The 15,871-nt window shown below is 45.9% G+C and overlaps 1 protein-coding gene across 2 annotated transcripts in view; it reads left to right on the plus strand.

Moving 5' to 3' along the window:
- The first annotated feature begins 2,264 nt into the window (after positions 1–2,264).
- Sh3rf2 (SH3 domain containing ring finger 2) overlaps positions 2,265–15,871 on the plus strand; it is a 101,067-nt gene continuing 87,460 nt past the window's right edge. The window contains exons 1-2 of one of the 2 annotated variants that reach the window (XM_036205015.1): positions 2,265–2,371; positions 3,515–4,001. In XM_036205015.1, the coding sequence (XP_036060908.1) occupies positions 3,624–4,001 (378 nt within the window). In that variant the 5' untranslated portion in view covers positions 2,265–2,371; positions 3,515–3,623. Of the gene's footprint in view, positions 2,372–2,852; positions 2,873–3,358; positions 4,002–15,871 lie in introns of those variants that run through there. The other variant, XM_036205016.1, reaches the window with a different exon arrangement.

Below are 15,871 nucleotides of genomic sequence, written 5' to 3' on the forward strand. Positions count from 1 at the left end.
ATGTGGTAGACTTCGTATGAAAAAATGTATGGACTTATATAGTAAAGATACATGAATAGATTTATGGTACTACAGGATTTTGTAACATGAAAACTCGGGTTCAAGTCATATGTTTTATAGCTCTGGAAACATTGCATCACCTCCCACCTAGAGTGGCTGGAAGACCCAATAAGACAATTTGCTTAAAGTTTTCTCACTGGTGTCGGGCATATATCAGGTTATCTATAGCATTTCTATTATCGTTTTACATAGTCCATGTTTACATGTACATGTTCCTTGTGCAAACCCGCGTGTGCGGATGTCAGGGAGATAGAATGTGTTTAAGAATCTGAGAGAGAAGGAAGGAACACTGTGAAACTCTGCTACAGAAGTGTCAGTGTTGGCGTGTACTTTCTGGAAGGCGAGGGGACTGCAGGGCCGTTCACAGAGGAGCCGAGTGGAAAGGAGATTGAAGAATCAGCAGGGAGCTTCAGACTGCCCTCGTGGGCAGACACGGCAAAGCTGAATGGGATGGGATGCTGTTGGAGCTCAAAGTGGGGTCTGGAAAAGTGGACACGTGTGAGAATGTCCTGAGACGTTACAGCCTGCGACCAGAAGAGAAGACTGCATGTCCTCCTTCCAGACATCTCCTTCATTCTGAGCTTCATGCACATTTGATTTTTTTTTTTTTTGAACTGACATGGAAGAACACAAGAAAGACAAATGCCTGAAGGCTTCTTGATTCCCTCTTAAGATTTCCCCAGGAGCTGTGTCTAAGTGATTTCCTGTGATAAAGAATTGTTGTCAGGCAGGGTATTCAGATCAGTGGTAAAGTCCTTGCTAGCAAGTATGAGTCCCTAGGTTCAATCCCCTGCTCCACACCACACCCCCAAATTGTTATCCCAATGCTTAAACGTAAGAGGATTCAATAGACAGAAAGACAGAAAGAGGACAGGGAACAAAAAGAAAAGAAAAAAGAAAGGGAAATGGATTTGTATTTGGGGGTAGGGGACAGATTTTCACAATACAGCCCAGGGTGACCTCAAAATCATGATCCTTCTGCCTCTGCTTTTCCAGTAAAGTAACGATTACAGGTGTGGACCACGCACCCAGCCAGAAGATGCCAGAAGGAGGAGGTTATGGTGGTGGAGGAGGAAAGAAGGAGGAGGTGGTGGAGAAGGAGGGAAAGGAGGAGGAGGGGGATGACGGGGAGGAGGGCGAGGAGGAAGAAAGGAGGAGGGGGAAAGAAAGAAGATCCAGTTTCTAGTGGCAGCTTTTACCCTCACTCACCAGGCAACTTGAGAGAATCTCTTGATCTCTCTGGGCACAGCTGCCTCATCTGTAAGGCATGCTGATTGGTCAATCTGGGTCATTATCTCCTGACTTCTTGCCATCCCTCCGGTGATGAGGTCGGGTGTCCTCAAACCCTCTCTTCTCTGAAAGCCTGCTCACTCCACGACACAGGAGTTAAGAGCACAGACCACCCACATTCCGTCTGATGACACTAGTCGGTCGGATGACCTGCCTCCCTGTCCATCTCAGCGTCCTCATCTGGACGGTTAAGGTAAACCGTAGTGGTGTCCTCAAGCTGGTAAAAGGGGTAAGCAGGCAAGTGCAGGCAAAGTAGAATAGTGGCTGACACACACAGGGGGCCACCCTGCTGTTCTGTAGTGTTCATCACCTACCTGTTCAATTGGACTGCTTTGCAACTTCACATGAACACATTATTGATGAATTTAAAAAATGGAGCTTTAGCATCATTTAAGGGGTGTGGGATGGCTACAGGAACTAGCAGAGGAGATCTGGGATCATTCCTTTTGCCCTTTTAAAAGATCTTCCTGTGCTCCAATTTTCAAAGTATGCACGCGCACACCCACTCTTTTTTTTTTTTTTATTTATTGGAAGAAACCGAGCCAAAGATTACTGAAGCCTCTCTCAACACAACCTTCAAGGAGTGATTATCTAAGACCAGTATTTTACGAGAGGCTACCTTATCTTTGAACCACAGCTATCTTTAATATGTTTGACCTTCTCAGAAAATCCTCATAAAAGTTTAAAAATAAGCGTGACCCCTTGGCATGTTTCTTACTAAGCAACTTTAAGCTGCTCGAATAGGCGAGAAAATGGCGAAAGTGGGTCCACAAACTGTCCACTGTTTGGTCCTAGCTTCTGTGACATCAAGGATGGTTAACTCCCGGCTGCTGGCAGTGACAGTGTTAACAGCGTTGGGTAAGGTGATCCCTTGAAACGGGAAGGACTTTGTGGAAGTTTTCAAAGCTCAGCAGCTGGCTGCCCAGCCCTTCCGAGGAAAAGAGGCTGGCCGGTTAGAAGGAGCAGCCCCCTGGAGCCCCGAAAGGGGCTAGCACATTGCAACTGAAACTATAGACACAAGGTTAGTGGTCCCGTGCACCTTTCCAGCGCGCTGACAACTTTGGAGAAGAGACCCCCCCCTACCCCCATCCCCACCCCGACCCGGCACCGCCGCCCCAAGGCGCGCTATCTCTGTTCAGCGCACCTCACTTCTGCTCTGCTAGCAGCTGCTGGGGGTCACCAGCCCTCCTGCCAAGCCCACCCGGGGTGTCCATGGACGGGAGCCTGGGCGTGTCTACCCGGGAGACCTCTCAAAACCGGAAACTTGGTTTTCAGGCATCCGAAATGAAACTGTTTCTAAAGCCTGGATTGTTTTCAGACCACACACACACACACACACACACACACACACACACACACACACACACACACACACACACTTACACACACTTGCCGGTTCACGCTGTTTCCTCTGGGTTTCTGTAGGCTGTGACCACAAGCCTGAATTCCTTTCTGCTGCAGCTGAAAGCTGGCCAGTACAATTGTCAAAGCAGCTAAACAGGCCACAGGACTTCTTCACCTGGTAGGAGGAAGAATATCTCTGGCGCTACACTAATCTGGGGTGGAGGAAGGCATGGAGGAGGAAAGGACAGGGGAGAAGGGAGAGGGACAGCGGGACAGAGTTAAGGCAAAACAGTATTGGCGAGTAAGGATTTTTCTTGTATATTGCTCGAACAAAATAGTGGAGGGAGAGAAGTCTACACCTGCATGGGAGTCAGTCGATAAACACCTCTCTAAACTCATTTGCTGTGCTGCAGATAGAAGACAAGCCCATGGGGGGTGGGGGGAGGTAGGTGGATATCCTCACAGAAACTGTATTGTCAGGGCCTTCGTCTAAGTTAAGACTGCCTGTGCTCCAGGCAGGAGAAAGCACCCCTCCAGTCCTTCCAGCGGAGAAGTAGCTCCCGCCTCAGCTGGCTGGTTTTCTCTCCTTGCTGGGGCCCTCCACTCAGAGGCAATAAGCTTTCAGTCACTGTGCAGAACTAACTCCCTCTGATCCCTGCAACAGGCACAAGTCTTCCAACCTGCAAGACTGAATCAGAATGAGTCACTTGAAGCTCCCGGAACAAAGTACTTGCAGCTGCCTCTCAAGACACTGCCTCCATGTAGGTAGGACACACCTCTCAGGGCAGTCACATTTTTTTTTCCTCCTTCCTTCAAACAGGCAGGGAATGCTGATGCTCCCAAAAGACTGCCTCTACCCGCTCAGCTCTCAGCTGCCCCTACAATGTGAATCCTGCTTCTCCAGATCGGGACTGGAGTTTTAAAATAAAATGGATGATTTGACGTTACTTGATCTCCTGGAGTGCCCTGTGTGCTTTGAAAAGCTCGATGTCACAGCCAAAGTCCTGCCCTGCCAGCACACCTTCTGCAAACCATGTCTACAGAGGATTTTCAAGGCCCACAAGGAGCTGAGGTGCCCGGAATGCAGGACCCTGGTGTTCTGCAGCATCGAGGCTCTGCCAGCCAACCTGTTGCTGGTCCGTCTGCTGGATGGTGTGCGCTCAGGACAGAACTCCTGGAAAGGGGGCTCCTTTCGCAGGCCACGAATACTGACCTTGCAAGACAACAGGAAAACCAAGACCAGCCCCAGAAGTCTACAGGCCAGCCCTTTCCGGCTGGTGCCCAGTGTCAGGATCCACATGGATGGGGTAAGAGAAAAGTTGCTTGCTACTACCATGTACATTTGGAAGTTGGTTATGTGTATTCTGAGAGCTAGGGAGCAGACTTCCTTCATGTAGACAGACTTCCAGCAGAGTGCAAGAGATGATTCCCCAGAAATCAGTTTACTGAGACACTATGGGGAATCCAAACCTATATAATCCATCTGACAGTTCATCTCAGAACTTCTAACACTTGCTGGATTCTCTTTACTTTTTGTCCTGAGGGAGTTTGAGTGCTTGTAGATAATCCTTTTCTGGTTTTTCACATCTGCGGCTAAGGAACCAGACCAGTATATAGGAAGTGCCCTGAGAGTGAGGGATAAAGAAAATAAATTCAACTACAGGTTGCTTTTGAGATTTTGGAGAAGTTTCCCTACATCAGGTGTTGATTGAATTTTACCTAAGTCTGTCTTCCCATCCCTGGTCATAAAGTGCCATTGCGATGATAATCATTCATAATCGATTCGAAGCTGTAAGAGATACTTGACGCCCAAAATCACGCAAGAGGGAATTGTCTCTGTGGACTGATGGATGGTAAAGGGTACGATATATAATAGAATAGATGTGTATAGGAACACTGCCAATGTGTCTCTACAAAGTGAAGAGAACACACAAAACGCTTGCTGGGCAAGGGCTACAGTACAGACCCAGTCAAATGCGTATGTACTTTTGGATTACTGATTAAAGTTTCCCATGTTCCTCTGTTTATCCCTGATAGCACACCCCAAGGACTTGATCTGGGCTGCTGTGCAGGAGCACACCTCAGGAGGAGGATGAAGTCCTGTGAGTCCAGAGGGGTTCTTTGCTTTGTGATCCCTGGACTCCCAGGACCAGAATGGACACAAAGCTATGGTTTAAATTGTTGGCATACTTAGGCAATCAAAGACTCATTCTTTGAAGTCCTGCCTAAAGCAAGCTTTAATGCTGGCAGCAGGGTCCCAAGACTGCTCTGAAAAGTAGTGGTGGGTGGGAGCATTCAGCGGCACTGGGTTCCCTCCTCACACAGAAAGGCTTGCAATGTGCATTCACATCTGTTTCCTAAGGTTTTCTTCAGAGAGTTCAGTCTCTTGGAGTTCACTGCACCTTTAAGCCACCCATGTGGTAGGGTTGTATGTGAATATTCAAAAATGAGAGCGGGAAGTTGGCGTGGTTTCCTCGCTGAAGGTTTGTTTTTTTGTTTTTTTGTTTTTTTGTTTTTGTTTTTGTTTTTTTTTTTTATTGCTGTTGTGCTTTCTGTAGGTGAACACATTCCAGAAAAGGGATGGGTGCTCATTCCTCTCTAAGTCTCCTCAATCAATCAGAATCCACAGGCCTGCAAAGGTAGAGTAGGGCAGAGAACAAACTTTATTCAAACCTGACTTATTAAGAGAAAAGATGTCTGTCTCTGGGTTGGCCAATCGCCCTTGAATTCCTAACACCTAGATACCTCTTCTCTCCCCTTCCCTATAAATGTCTGTCTTGCCTTTCAGGAGAGGGTCATCATTCACTAAGGAAATGTTGCCTGGAAGAAGGCAGGGCCCCTATCAGCAGCTTTGCCTACTTCTGTTCGGGTGTTCATCTTCCCCATGTTGCTAAGGAAAGTGCATACACAGTTGCCAGGGGCACACCATACAAGATTCACAGAGTGCTCCTCCAGAAGGGGGATTGAGAGCAGAAAATAGGAAGACGTTAAGATAGTGGGTGTCCATGGGGACTTGGAATGTGGGGCGAAGGAGACAGTGATGGGTCTGTGCCTAGTCACCAAGCTGCCCTGGACCTAGGCCTGTCATCAGGGCTGAAGTGCAGACTCAAGTTCTTGAGGACTCATGCTTTCAGAGAGAAGCCAGGTTAATAAACATGTTTCCCAAAGAGAGGAGCTGGCAGCCCACCAATATCATCCCATTCATTCATTTCTTCCTTTGAAGAATTCATCTCATGCCTCTTGTCTCTTGATGGGATATGAGCAAGCCCATTCCCGGATGTTAGCACAATGTCATTCTACAACTTGTTTCTGCTTGTAAAAATATAACTAGCTTTCCTGTAAGTATGAGACTGCCATGCCTTCCAGTTAGGGCATGGATGCTGCACTCTGAGAGTGGACTTGCAATATCAGTCAAATACCCTGGAGTTATTTGCCCTTTCTGCCTCAGTTTATCCAACTGAGCCAACATTCAATAACATTTGCTCCCCTCATCCCTTCTCTAAGACACTGTGAAATTATCTTTGCCACATGCTGTATCACCATGGAAAACATCTGCCAGGGAAATGCAAAGCACCATCATTATCATTAATTTAAATGCACAGTATGACTTTGGGCAGGCCACTTAAGCTGGCTGGGTCTCAATTTAAAATTCTGTAAAATGGGAAAATGTATTATAAAATCCTAGAGCCACCTTGACACCTAACTAATTAATGTTTGCAAAGCCCTCTGAGAGCCTTAGATGAAAGGCATTGGAAGATTGTTATCATAGTAAGTATCACTATTGGCTGTTTATTGTGCCCTGCCATACATGAGGCATTCTGCAAAACACAGGAGTTATAGCCCTTGCAGGAAAGCGGAACAGGCATTGTTATTAAACATGAGTCTATGGTGAACCCAGACCAGAGTAATACTAACTCTAAGTACTCCCCTGAGCAGGGAAAATAATCTGTTGTTGTAGGGTACCATTTTGTAAAACACCTCTTTCATAGGCCTCCTTCATAGCCTGGCACGCTGAAGGAGTTCATTTTGCTTCCTACCCACAAGCTTTTTAAGCCCCAAGTCTGTTCTGCTCGCCCAGGCTCATCCACCAAACAAGCTCATCAAGATCTCTTTGTTGGCTCGAAGAGGCCTGTTGCCTGTTGTGCCAGCAAGTATGTTAGGGTGGAACCAATAGTCACACCTCATGCTGCCAGCCCAAGAGAGAGAAAAATTAGCCCATTGTGCCTACACATCTCAATCCCTCCCAAGATGATTGTGTAAAAAGAAAACTTGAGAAGTGGCTGCAGGCTTTTACAGCATGCAATTATTCCACACAGATGAGGAGCTCTGGTGGGTTCTTTATTAAAAAAAAGAAAAAAAATCCCTCTGGTTCTTAGTCCAATACAGCCAAGCCAAAGAAATTGGACAAGCCTTCAAAGGGATTATGAGTTGCCAAAGAGTTTATCTCTTTTCCTCCTCATTCTGTTTAATAATATTTTTGAATGAAGACAGGTAATAGAGGTTTTGAGAAATTAAGAATCCAAACCCTGAGTCTGCTCTTTCAATGGTTGTATACTTTGACTGAGTCACTTAAACCTCAGGGCCTTCAATTCTCCATCAGCAAATTGAAGATAATAGTAGTACCTACCTCAGAGGGCTGTTGTGAGATATAAATGCAATGATTCATATCCATTAACTCTTAGTGCATTGACTGGCTTGCATTGAATGCTCCAACAAATATTAGCTGTGATTGTTGTTGAAGTGACTCAACACTTTCTACTCAAAATTACACGCCCTCTCACCCCCTTGTGAATTAGGTGCCACCCCAAAATGGTTCTTGGTGCCCTGATTATCTGGCTTGTATGGTTTTCTTCCAAATGATCTATGGCCCATAATTCAGGTATGTGACTTCCCAGTTTGTGCTGGCTTTGAAGCTCTATTCCAGAACCCTTAGAAGCTATGAGTTAATGGGAGGAAGAAAGGTCACAAACTTCACATCTCTGAATAGTTAAAAAAAAAAAAAACATTAAATTTTTAAAACCATGCACAGAAAGCAAGTATCTGGTTAACCTCCCAAGTAACACTGATTCTCCATTAACTTCGCATTTTCTCTTTTCTCTGCCACTCTCTCTTCCCCATCACAACTGTTACCACCCTGAGTCAGGGCTGGACTTTCTCCCTGCATTGTTAAGCATGGCGGCAATCACACCCCATATCGGCGAGAATACACCTGCTGTCACCACACAGAGACCAGGTGGCTTTGTCATAGAAACTTATTCAGCTGCTGTTGCAAGCAACTGAGGAGGAAAAATGAGGTCAAAAAGCACCTAAGGGAGCTGAGGTCAGGCGGGAACCACAAGGTGGTTGAGCCCCTTTCTTGGGTCTCAGAAGTGTTCTAAGCAGTAATACAGATGGTGGGTTTTGCTAAATGTGCAAAGAGATTAAATCATTCCAGTCCCTAAAAACAGCAAGCAGGTGACACTTGGGACGACCATATGTAGCAGGTAGAAAAATTCAGGAAGGTAGAGGCTGCAGCTGAGAAATCAGGAGACACGGGTGAGTCTCCGGCTCTACTCATATTTATTTGCGAAGAACTTTGGGGAAAACATAGGGTCCTGAATGTCGCTGCTGTCATGCACCCTCAACGCACCAATTCCTAGTTATAACCCACTCTCCCTTTCATTGCTAACCGTGTTCAAGGATTGCTGCTCAAATGGCGCTGCCTTCGTGCTGGGATTTAGTATTTGTTAGCTGTGAAGCCTTAGGCATGTCACTTCCCATCTGTCATCAGTTTCTGTATTGTAAAAGAGAGATAATAATGGCGTGCATACAGCGTAAGGTCATGATGAAGTTAAAATGTGATGATGCATATTGAGAGCTTAGCATAAGTGCCTGGTACCCAACATGTGCTAAGCCAAGATAGCAACAGTAAATCATAAAGCGCTGCCATAGAAAAGTCTGCCGACAACAAGGCCCTCTAAAACAAGTGAGCAAAGCTTATGTGAGCTCACAGAGACTGGAGCAGCGAGCACAGGGGCCACATGGGTCTGCACCAGGTTCCTCTGCACAAATAAATACTAGAGCTTTCAGTTTAGTACTTTTTCGGGACTCCTGAATGTGTAAACAGGTGGATCTCTGATTCTTGTGCCTTCTCTTGGGGCTCTTTTATTCTTGCGTTGGCTTGGCTGGTCTAACTTCAGTACGATGGTTTTCATCTTACCTTGTTGTTGTTGTTGTCATGTTTTGTTGTTATCTCGCAGAAACCTGTTCTTTTCTAATGAGAGACAGAAAGGGAGTAGATCCAGATGAGAGAGGAGATGAGGAGCAACTGGGAGGAGTAGAGGGAGGGGAAACTCTGTTCAGATAAAAAAGAAAAATTTAAAATACAATAAAAAAATAGAAAAGTCTGCTGGTACTGGGGGGTTGAGTTATATACATAAATATTGAAAAATTAAGTAAAGAGGGCTTAGAGAGGATATCAAAAGGAAAAGGTGTTCTCAAGAAGTCAGAGCTATCAGGACAGCATATCAGTAGATGCCAAGGCTTGTGGGCTGAGGGCAGGTGTGGCTGTGCCAGGGCAGCGTGAGGAATTCCGTGGCAAGACACAATTACTCTGAGTCTGGATGGGGGTAGTGCAATGTGTATGAACTGAAATCATAGAAATGAACACCAAGAAAATAGTCAACATACAACATAATAAATTTTCAAGGGATATTGAAAAGGGGGAGTGTGGTCTGCATACTGTTCTTGGTGTTTCCTGATTCCTACCAGGCCTCCTCTGATTTCCTCTCTCCTCCCTGTGCTCTGGACCAGTTCGGTGATGGGAAGGACTCTGCCATTGGCCTGATGATCAGGGTGATTTTTGCAGGGGGCTCCTCCCTGTTTCAGTGAGCCCAGTGTTGCATGACTTCCTGCAGTTAGCTAAAGGTGTCTGGCTCTCTCCCCATGGGTGGCCTCAGCTCTGAGGAAGGTGGGTGGGGCATGGAGTTCTTAGTCAATGTCAATTATCCACCACTAGGGAAATGCCACCTCTGGATTAGCATATGCTTTTGTGTTGCTTTACTTTCTGCTTATGAAAGGTTGCTGCACACGTGTCTCATCATACCATAAAGAGGTTCGGGAGAGAAAGTACTTGAAGAGCTCATGACCCATGAAGAGAAGGCTCATCTGACCTATTCCAGGGTTCTGCTCAAACCAGATGAAATACACGATCCTGTCTTTTACATTCTTCTCATTTTTGCTTACTCCAGAGACCAGTCTTTCACACCTGTGAACTGTAAATCCTCAGTGACTGTCCCCCAGAGCACCAGGTCAAACCTCAAAGCTAGAAAGTTCTTGTCAGAATAGTGTTGTGATTTCAAAAGACTTGAGCCTCAAATGAACTGGGAATCTCTAAGTGGGAGATAGTCATAAAAACCACTTTGAAAACTCCTCTTCCCCCTCCTGCTCTTTGGTGCTGGAAATGGAACCAGAGGCCTCATATATGCCTAGTAATGCCTGGTTACTATGCTGCATCCCCCAGCCCCTCTTGTTTGTATTTTATTTTAGGGGAAGGTTTTGATAAGTCGCCCTGCTCCTTTTGAGTTTACTCTGCCTCAGATGGGCCTTGAGCCTGCAGTCCCCTTGCCTCAGCCTCCCAGGCAGGCAGCATTGCAGCCTTGGGACACTAGGGCGAACTCATTCCCCAAATTTCAATGGTACTACATTGCTTTCTCCTCTCTTTCATCAGGACCTTAGTGATAGAATGAATTTGGAAAAGTGCTGTCTCAGAGTTCCTATGCTCAGTCCATAGGTTTTTTTTTTTTTTTTTTTTTTTAAGATTTATTTATTATGTACACAGTGTTCTGTCTGCATGTATGCCTGTACACTAGAAAAGGGCACCAGATCTCATTATAGATGGATGTGAGCCACCATGTGATTCTGGGAATTGAACTCAGGACCTCTTGAAGAGCAACCAGTGCTCTTAACCTCTGAGCCATCTCTCCAGCCCCCAAACCATAATTTTAAACAACTCTGAAACTCACTATCTCTGTTCTCTGCGGTATTCAGCTCCTACTGATTTCCAGCCACAGGAGCTGTGGTAACCTACACTGTGGAGTAAGGATATCGGCTTCCCAGGGCTACCTCTCCAACTCTGAATGGCTAGAAACCCAGCTATCAGCATGCAAGAACAAACCTGTATATAACAAGTGTGTCTGTGTATAAATCAGATATTGATTGTAAGGTGATTTTATTATAAGACATACTATCTGTGTACTTATAGCATATGGGGGGGGGGCGGACATGGCCATAACTACTCATAGTAAGACACATCCGATTTTAGGAATGCTCAGGTATTCTAAAAGCAGTCTTGCCTCGGTCCATTTATATAAAGTGAACTGTAACGATTTGGAGGTTAATGAAGATGTTTAGTGTAATTGTATGTAATTCTATCAAAATTCACCATCCTATATACTTAAACAGATACATCTTTATACATGTTATAATTCGATAAAGTTGATTAAGACAAAGAAGACTTAGACTCAAACTTACAGTCTGTGAGAATGTCAGGTAGTGAGGTAGAGCACTTTGAGGGGAATGAAGCTTGGTCAATACAAAAATACTCCCTACGAGATAGGCATTTTTTAAAGATTAAAGGAGGGCTGGGTCAAGGGATGAAAAGGCGGAGTCTGACCTGAACATGTGGCTGCAGAGAAAGGCAGGACTGAGATATACTGCGTTAGAATGGAAGCTGGAAGAGAAAGAGGACACAGATGGAGACGGGGCACCGTGTCCTGCTTTCTTATCAGGGTGACTGGATACCACTTAAAAGGTGTATGTCAGTCGCTCCCTGTAATCAAGTCTTTCCAATAGCCATGGCAAACTGGCTACATGTCAGCAAGTGGTCTTTCAGTTGTATCATCAGAGACTTGATAGATTTTATACAGCCAAATGAGATACAGTTAAACAGTGCTCCAAGGTGGTGGTGGCTACGCACGTTGGGAAATGGAGAAGCAGCAGGAGGGCAGAACCATTCTTCACTGTCACATGGTCAGGTCACCTAGCTAACCCAGCTCACAGCAAAGCAAGTGACAGAATCCAAAGCAAGTGATAAAAACAGCACAAGACACAGTCCTTCATGAGCAGCTTCCCACAGTGTGGTCCTTGTCAGCTACACTGTTGATGCACCACCCTAGGGCTCCAGCTCAGAGGCCAGCCTGCTCAGTGCCTGCTGGGGGGTTCCTCAGTGCCCGCCACAAACAGGCCCTGTCCTGACAAGTCATGTTAGGAACTGTCACTGAATCCATCTCAGATTCCTATCAAATCTGCAGTCTTTTTCCAAGACACCAAGAGAACACAGAACTCATCTGTCAATACTGTGCTCAGAGACCCTAGCCTACAGCCTAACCCATGGTAAGAACTCCAACGTGCTTACTGAAAGTTAGAGTAAATAAATAAATGAGTTCATGTCTCTGGTAGACTTCATGGAACCACGGGCTAGCTCCTTGCGGTGCATAAATGAGCCCTTGATGAATTAAGCCATTACAGAGCTATGCAAGGAATGGACTGCACCCTATATTAGGTGCAAAGCACATGGTGCCTGAAATGCTCTTGACATGAGTCACCTCTTTAAATACCTTTTTAATGTTGAAAACATGGTGGGTCAGGTTCAAAATCACTTGGGTCATGAATTGCTAACCTGAAGACAGGAACTGCCATTCTGCATATGGCTAACCTTTGTCATGCACCACGAATCCACACACACTCCTTGGTTCTTGATAGGTGCACTTCATCAGAGTTAATTGGCAGTTAATCCCACAAGAGAATAGACTCCAAAATAATTTGCCTGAGTTCCTTCCCCCAGCGCCTGATATATGTCTCCCCACATCTCGTGTGTGTGTGTGTGTGTGTGTGTGTGTGTGTGTGTGTGTGTGTGTGTATGTGTGTGCATCTGTGTGTTTCTGAAAGCATTTAAAATACATATTCCAATTTTTTGGTTACTTCTGATTAGGCTTTCCCTAAGATAAGCAAACAAGATAGTGTTGTGGCTCAGAAGAAAGGCCCTGACATGTACTGGTTGTGTGCTTCTGGGTAAGTTACTTAGCAACTCTGAGAATTGTTGGTATCAGATAGAAATAGCAGGGCACACCTCACAGAATGATTTGGAGAATTGTCAACGAGACCATTTTTATAAAGTACCCACCCAATGATCTCTAGCTCCTAGCCAGGTTAACTGTGGTAATGCTTATCCAGGTAGCCTCACGTATCTGTTAAAAATGCTATCCCACTTACCATCTAAATGGCTTTTCTGTGCTGTGGACATGGAGGCAAGCATGATTCTGGGGGCTAGGGAATGCCTTTCAAGTACAAAGACTAGATTTCAGTCCCCAGAACCCACGTCAAAATCCTACTCATGGGGGTGCACTGGGGAGGCCGAGGCAGGAGAATCCCCAGGGCTCACTGACCTAATTGGTGAGCTCCGGTCCAATGAGAGACCTTGTCTTTTAGATACATCTATATTTTTTTTTATTTTGTTTATTTTTATTTCATGTGCATCGGTGTTTTGCTTGCATGTATGTCTGTGTGAGGGTGCCAGATCCTCAGGAACTAGAGTTACAGACGACAGTTGTGAGTGAGCTGCATGTGGGTGCTGGGAACTGAACCTGGGTCCTCTGGAAGAGCAGCCATCACTCTTAACCACTGGGCCATCTCTCCAGTCCAAGAGACCCTGTCTTAAAGGAAGTGGATAGCCTTCCTGGGAATGGCACCTGAGATGGTCCTCTGGCCACCATACACATGCACAGGTACTCACCCACACACCCACACATAAAATAATGATCCCGGTGCTGCTTGAAGGCTAAATCAAGAAAAATGCTAGGGATTGTCTAGCACTGGGCCTTATATTAAGCTTTTGTAGGCACATGCTGCCTTTCTCTTTGACATCAGTGAAGATGAAAGCAAATGAAACATGAGCTTTGTCCTGAAAGAGCTGAATACGCTAACCATGGTGATGCAGTTAATAAATCCTAAAAGTAGCACAGTGTGCTAAGATAACACGGGTGAGGGATTTGTCCACTCTTCCAACACAGACCGTGTAGAGTGGGTGGCCTGTGTGTAATTCCTGGGGCAGAGCACTTCAACCCACAGACTCTCATTTCATGTGTTTTTAATGCGTAAAAACGAATTCATTGTTGTGCCTATAAGTATTTATTTGTTTGTTTGTTTGTTTATTTATTTTTGGTTTTTCAAGATAGTGTTTCTCTGTGTAGCTTTGTGCCTTTCCTGGATCTCGCTCTGTAAACCAAGCTGGCCTCGAACTCACAGAGATCCGCCTGGCTCTGCCTCCCCAGTGCTGGGATTAAAGGTGTGTGCTACCACCGCCCGGCCTGCGTGTGGGTATTTTCCCTGCATGTAAGTCTGTGCTCCAAGTGCATGCCAAAAGAGGGAGTTAGAGCCCCTGGCACTGGAGCTACACACAGTTGTGAGCCACCATGGAGGTGCTGGGAATGGAACCCAGGTCCGCTGGAAGAGCAGCCAATGCTCTTAAGCGCTGGGCCACCATCTCTCCAGCCCAGAGACTCTCACTTCATCTAGATGCAGTTGTTGATGTGAGTGTTACTGGAACCTCTACTTTATCCACGGTCGTTCCAGGCTCAGCTGGTGCTGGTATTACTATTTTAATAGGAGAACATGACTGCAGATCAACTTTTAGCATCCCCATACTAGCTATGGGAGAGTTCAGGGAAGTGATCGAGGTTGCACTTTTTTTTGTTTTAACTAAATTTATTTATTTTACATCCTAACCACAGTTTCCCCTCTCTCCTCTCCTCCCACTCCCTCCTCCACCTCCACTCTGCTCCCTAACCCCCCTCCCCACACACACATACAAATCCACTCCTCCTCTATTTCTATTCAGAAAGGGGAAGGCCTCCCATGGGTATCAACAAAGCATGGCATATCAAGTTGAGGTAGGACTAAGCTCCTCCCCTCGTATTAAGTCCCAGCAAGGCAATCCAGTATGAGGAATAGGTTCCCAAAAGCCAACCAAAGTGTTAGGGGCAGCCCCCGCTCCTGCTGTTAGCAGTTCCACAAGTAGGCCAGGATACACAACTGTCACATATATGTAGAAGGCCTAGGTGAGTCCCATGCAGGCTTCTGGTTGTTGGTTCAGTCTCTGTGAGTTCCTATGAGCCCTGGTTAGTTGTTTCTGTGGGTTTTCTTGTGATGTCCTTGACCCCTCTGGCTCGTATGATCCTTCCTCCTTATCTTCAGCAAGATTCCCTGAGTTCAGCCTAATGTTCAGCTTGGGTCTCTGCATCCATATCCATCAGTTACTGGATGAAGCCTCTCTGATGACTATTGGGGAGAGTCACCAGTCTATGAGAATAACAGACTATTGGTAGGCATCATTACGTTGAGAGGTTTTTTTTCTCCACTTGTGTTTGGTTCTATCCTAGGTCTCTGGACCATCCAACCTCTGGGTCCTGGAACCCCAGGCAGTGTCAGGGGTGGGCTCACTCTCGTGGCATGGATCTCAGGCTGGACCAGTCACTGAGTGGAGACACTCCTACAACCTCTGAGGTTGCACCTTTTTGTAACACTCATGGTCTGCGTCACTAATCATCTAAGCTCTGATGGATGACGTTGAGTCTACAAACTTCAGAATACACTGAAGCATATATGCTGAGTATTGAGTCCTGATCCCCTGGCCCCAAGGCTTCTGGTTTGGGAAAATGTGTCTTTGGGTACCATTCGGGGTCAAGAGAAAGTCTAAACAACTTAGAGCGTTCAGTATAACCCTTCCCCCAAAGGGCTAACAAGAGGACACTTGTCTGGAGAAGAAGAAATAAAGCAGATAATCCCCCAGATCTTGAAACAGACCAGCCAAACTGAGGGCATCCATCAAAGGGCCACAGATAGGAGAGCAAGAATGAGACATTCTGCCAATCAGGAAGTTGATCCACATGGCTGGGATCACTCAGGGGTCTGTGTAGCCTTCATTCCTCTGGGAGTCCAGTCCTCCATCTCACATCCCAGGTCAGTCTTATACTCTTCCTGAGATTCCTAGGGTCCCCTGTTGCTACCCACTAAACGTCCACAGCCTGCACAATACTGTTTCTTTCCCACTGACCTTAAGCTCTATGGGTAAGAAAATGTCCTATCTTCCTCTGTATCTGGTGAAGCCAGGAATTGCAATCATCACTCACTAAGTAGTCAT

This window comes from Onychomys torridus, chromosome 13 (genome assembly GCF_903995425.1).
Source record: "Onychomys torridus chromosome 13, mOncTor1.1, whole genome shotgun sequence".
Classification (NCBI taxonomy): domain Eukaryota; kingdom Metazoa; phylum Chordata; class Mammalia; order Rodentia; family Cricetidae; genus Onychomys; species Onychomys torridus.